The sequence below is a fragment of the Vanessa tameamea genome, chromosome 3 (genome assembly GCF_037043105.1).
Source record: "Vanessa tameamea isolate UH-Manoa-2023 chromosome 3, ilVanTame1 primary haplotype, whole genome shotgun sequence".
NCBI lineage: Eukaryota > Metazoa > Arthropoda > Insecta > Lepidoptera > Nymphalidae > Vanessa > Vanessa tameamea.
In genome coordinates, this window is record NC_087311.1 from 7,751,607 (window position 1) to 7,752,747 (window position 1,141).

The following is a 1,141-nucleotide window of genomic DNA, read 5'->3' on the forward strand; positions in this document are numbered from 1 at the left end:
TGTAGCATTAGGCAGTGTTTGACCGATTGTGAACGGAGGTATTGCCAAACGGAAAAAGGAGCCCTAGCACTGGTATGGGCAGTAGAACATTTCCACGTTTTTCTATACGGGAAACACTTTGAGCTTGTAACAGACCACAAGCCACTTGAAGTCATCTTTGGACCCAAGTCTAAGCCATGCGCCAGAATAGAGCGTTGGGTTTTGCGACTTCAGACATATGATTTTAAAGTAGTCTATAAACCAGAAAAAGAGAACGTTGCAGATAGTTTCAAGATATTATAAAATACTCAGAAATGGACCAAGAATTTTTAAAAGTTAAGGAGGGTATATATAATAATGCATGCGACGACATTATAAAAAACTACAGTCTATTTAAAGAAGAGCTGTGCTTTTATGAAGGACTTTTATTAAGAGGGACTAGGATAATCATTCCTGCTCAACTACGGAAACAAGTTCTCGCAGCAGCTTACGAGGGCCATCTAGGAATAGTTCTCATGAAAGCTAGATTAAGGACCAAGGTTTGGTGGCCTAGGTATGACAAAGACGCTGAAACTTTAGTGCAGACCTGCAAAGGATGTACATTCATATCAGCTCCAAACCCCCCAAACCCCCTAAAGCGACGAGAATTACCGAATGAACCTTGGGTAGACATAGCCATCGATTTAATGGGACCTCTTCCAAATGGAGATTTCATACTCGTCGTTGTGGATTATTTTAGTAGATACAAAGAAGTAAAATTACTCGAAAAATTTCCAGTTTAGACCTTATACAAATCCTAAAACAGATATTCAGTCGGTTAGGAAATCCAGCAACTATAACTGCGGATAATGGGAGACAGTTTTGTAGCCAAGAATTTAAACAGTTCTGTAAAGATAGGAATATAACTCTCTTCAATACTGTACCCTATTGGCCTCAACAAAATGGGGAAGTCGAGCGTCAGAATCGCGATATTTTAAATGACGATTGATGAATGAATGAATGATGAATGATGACTGAAGATTAGTCAAGTAGAAAAGAGTAATTTGAAAGAAGCTTTAGAGGAATACTTAACCATGTACAATAGTACACCACATAGCGTAACTGGCAGACCGCCTGCAGAATTATTTTTTAAAAGACAATTCCGTGACAAAATTCCAATGAT

The 1,141-nt window shown here is 38.6% G+C and overlaps 1 protein-coding gene across 1 annotated transcript; it reads left to right on the forward strand.

The window, feature by feature from the left end:
* The first annotated feature begins 293 nt into the window (after positions 1-293).
* LOC113397589 (uncharacterized protein K02A2.6-like) lies at positions 294-761 on the forward strand. Its single transcript, XM_026636006.2, has one exon. It carries the CDS (start codon positions 294-296, stop codon positions 759-761), a length of 468 nt encoding a protein of 155 aa, XP_026491791.2.
* Positions 762-1,141: the final 380 nt, after the last annotated feature.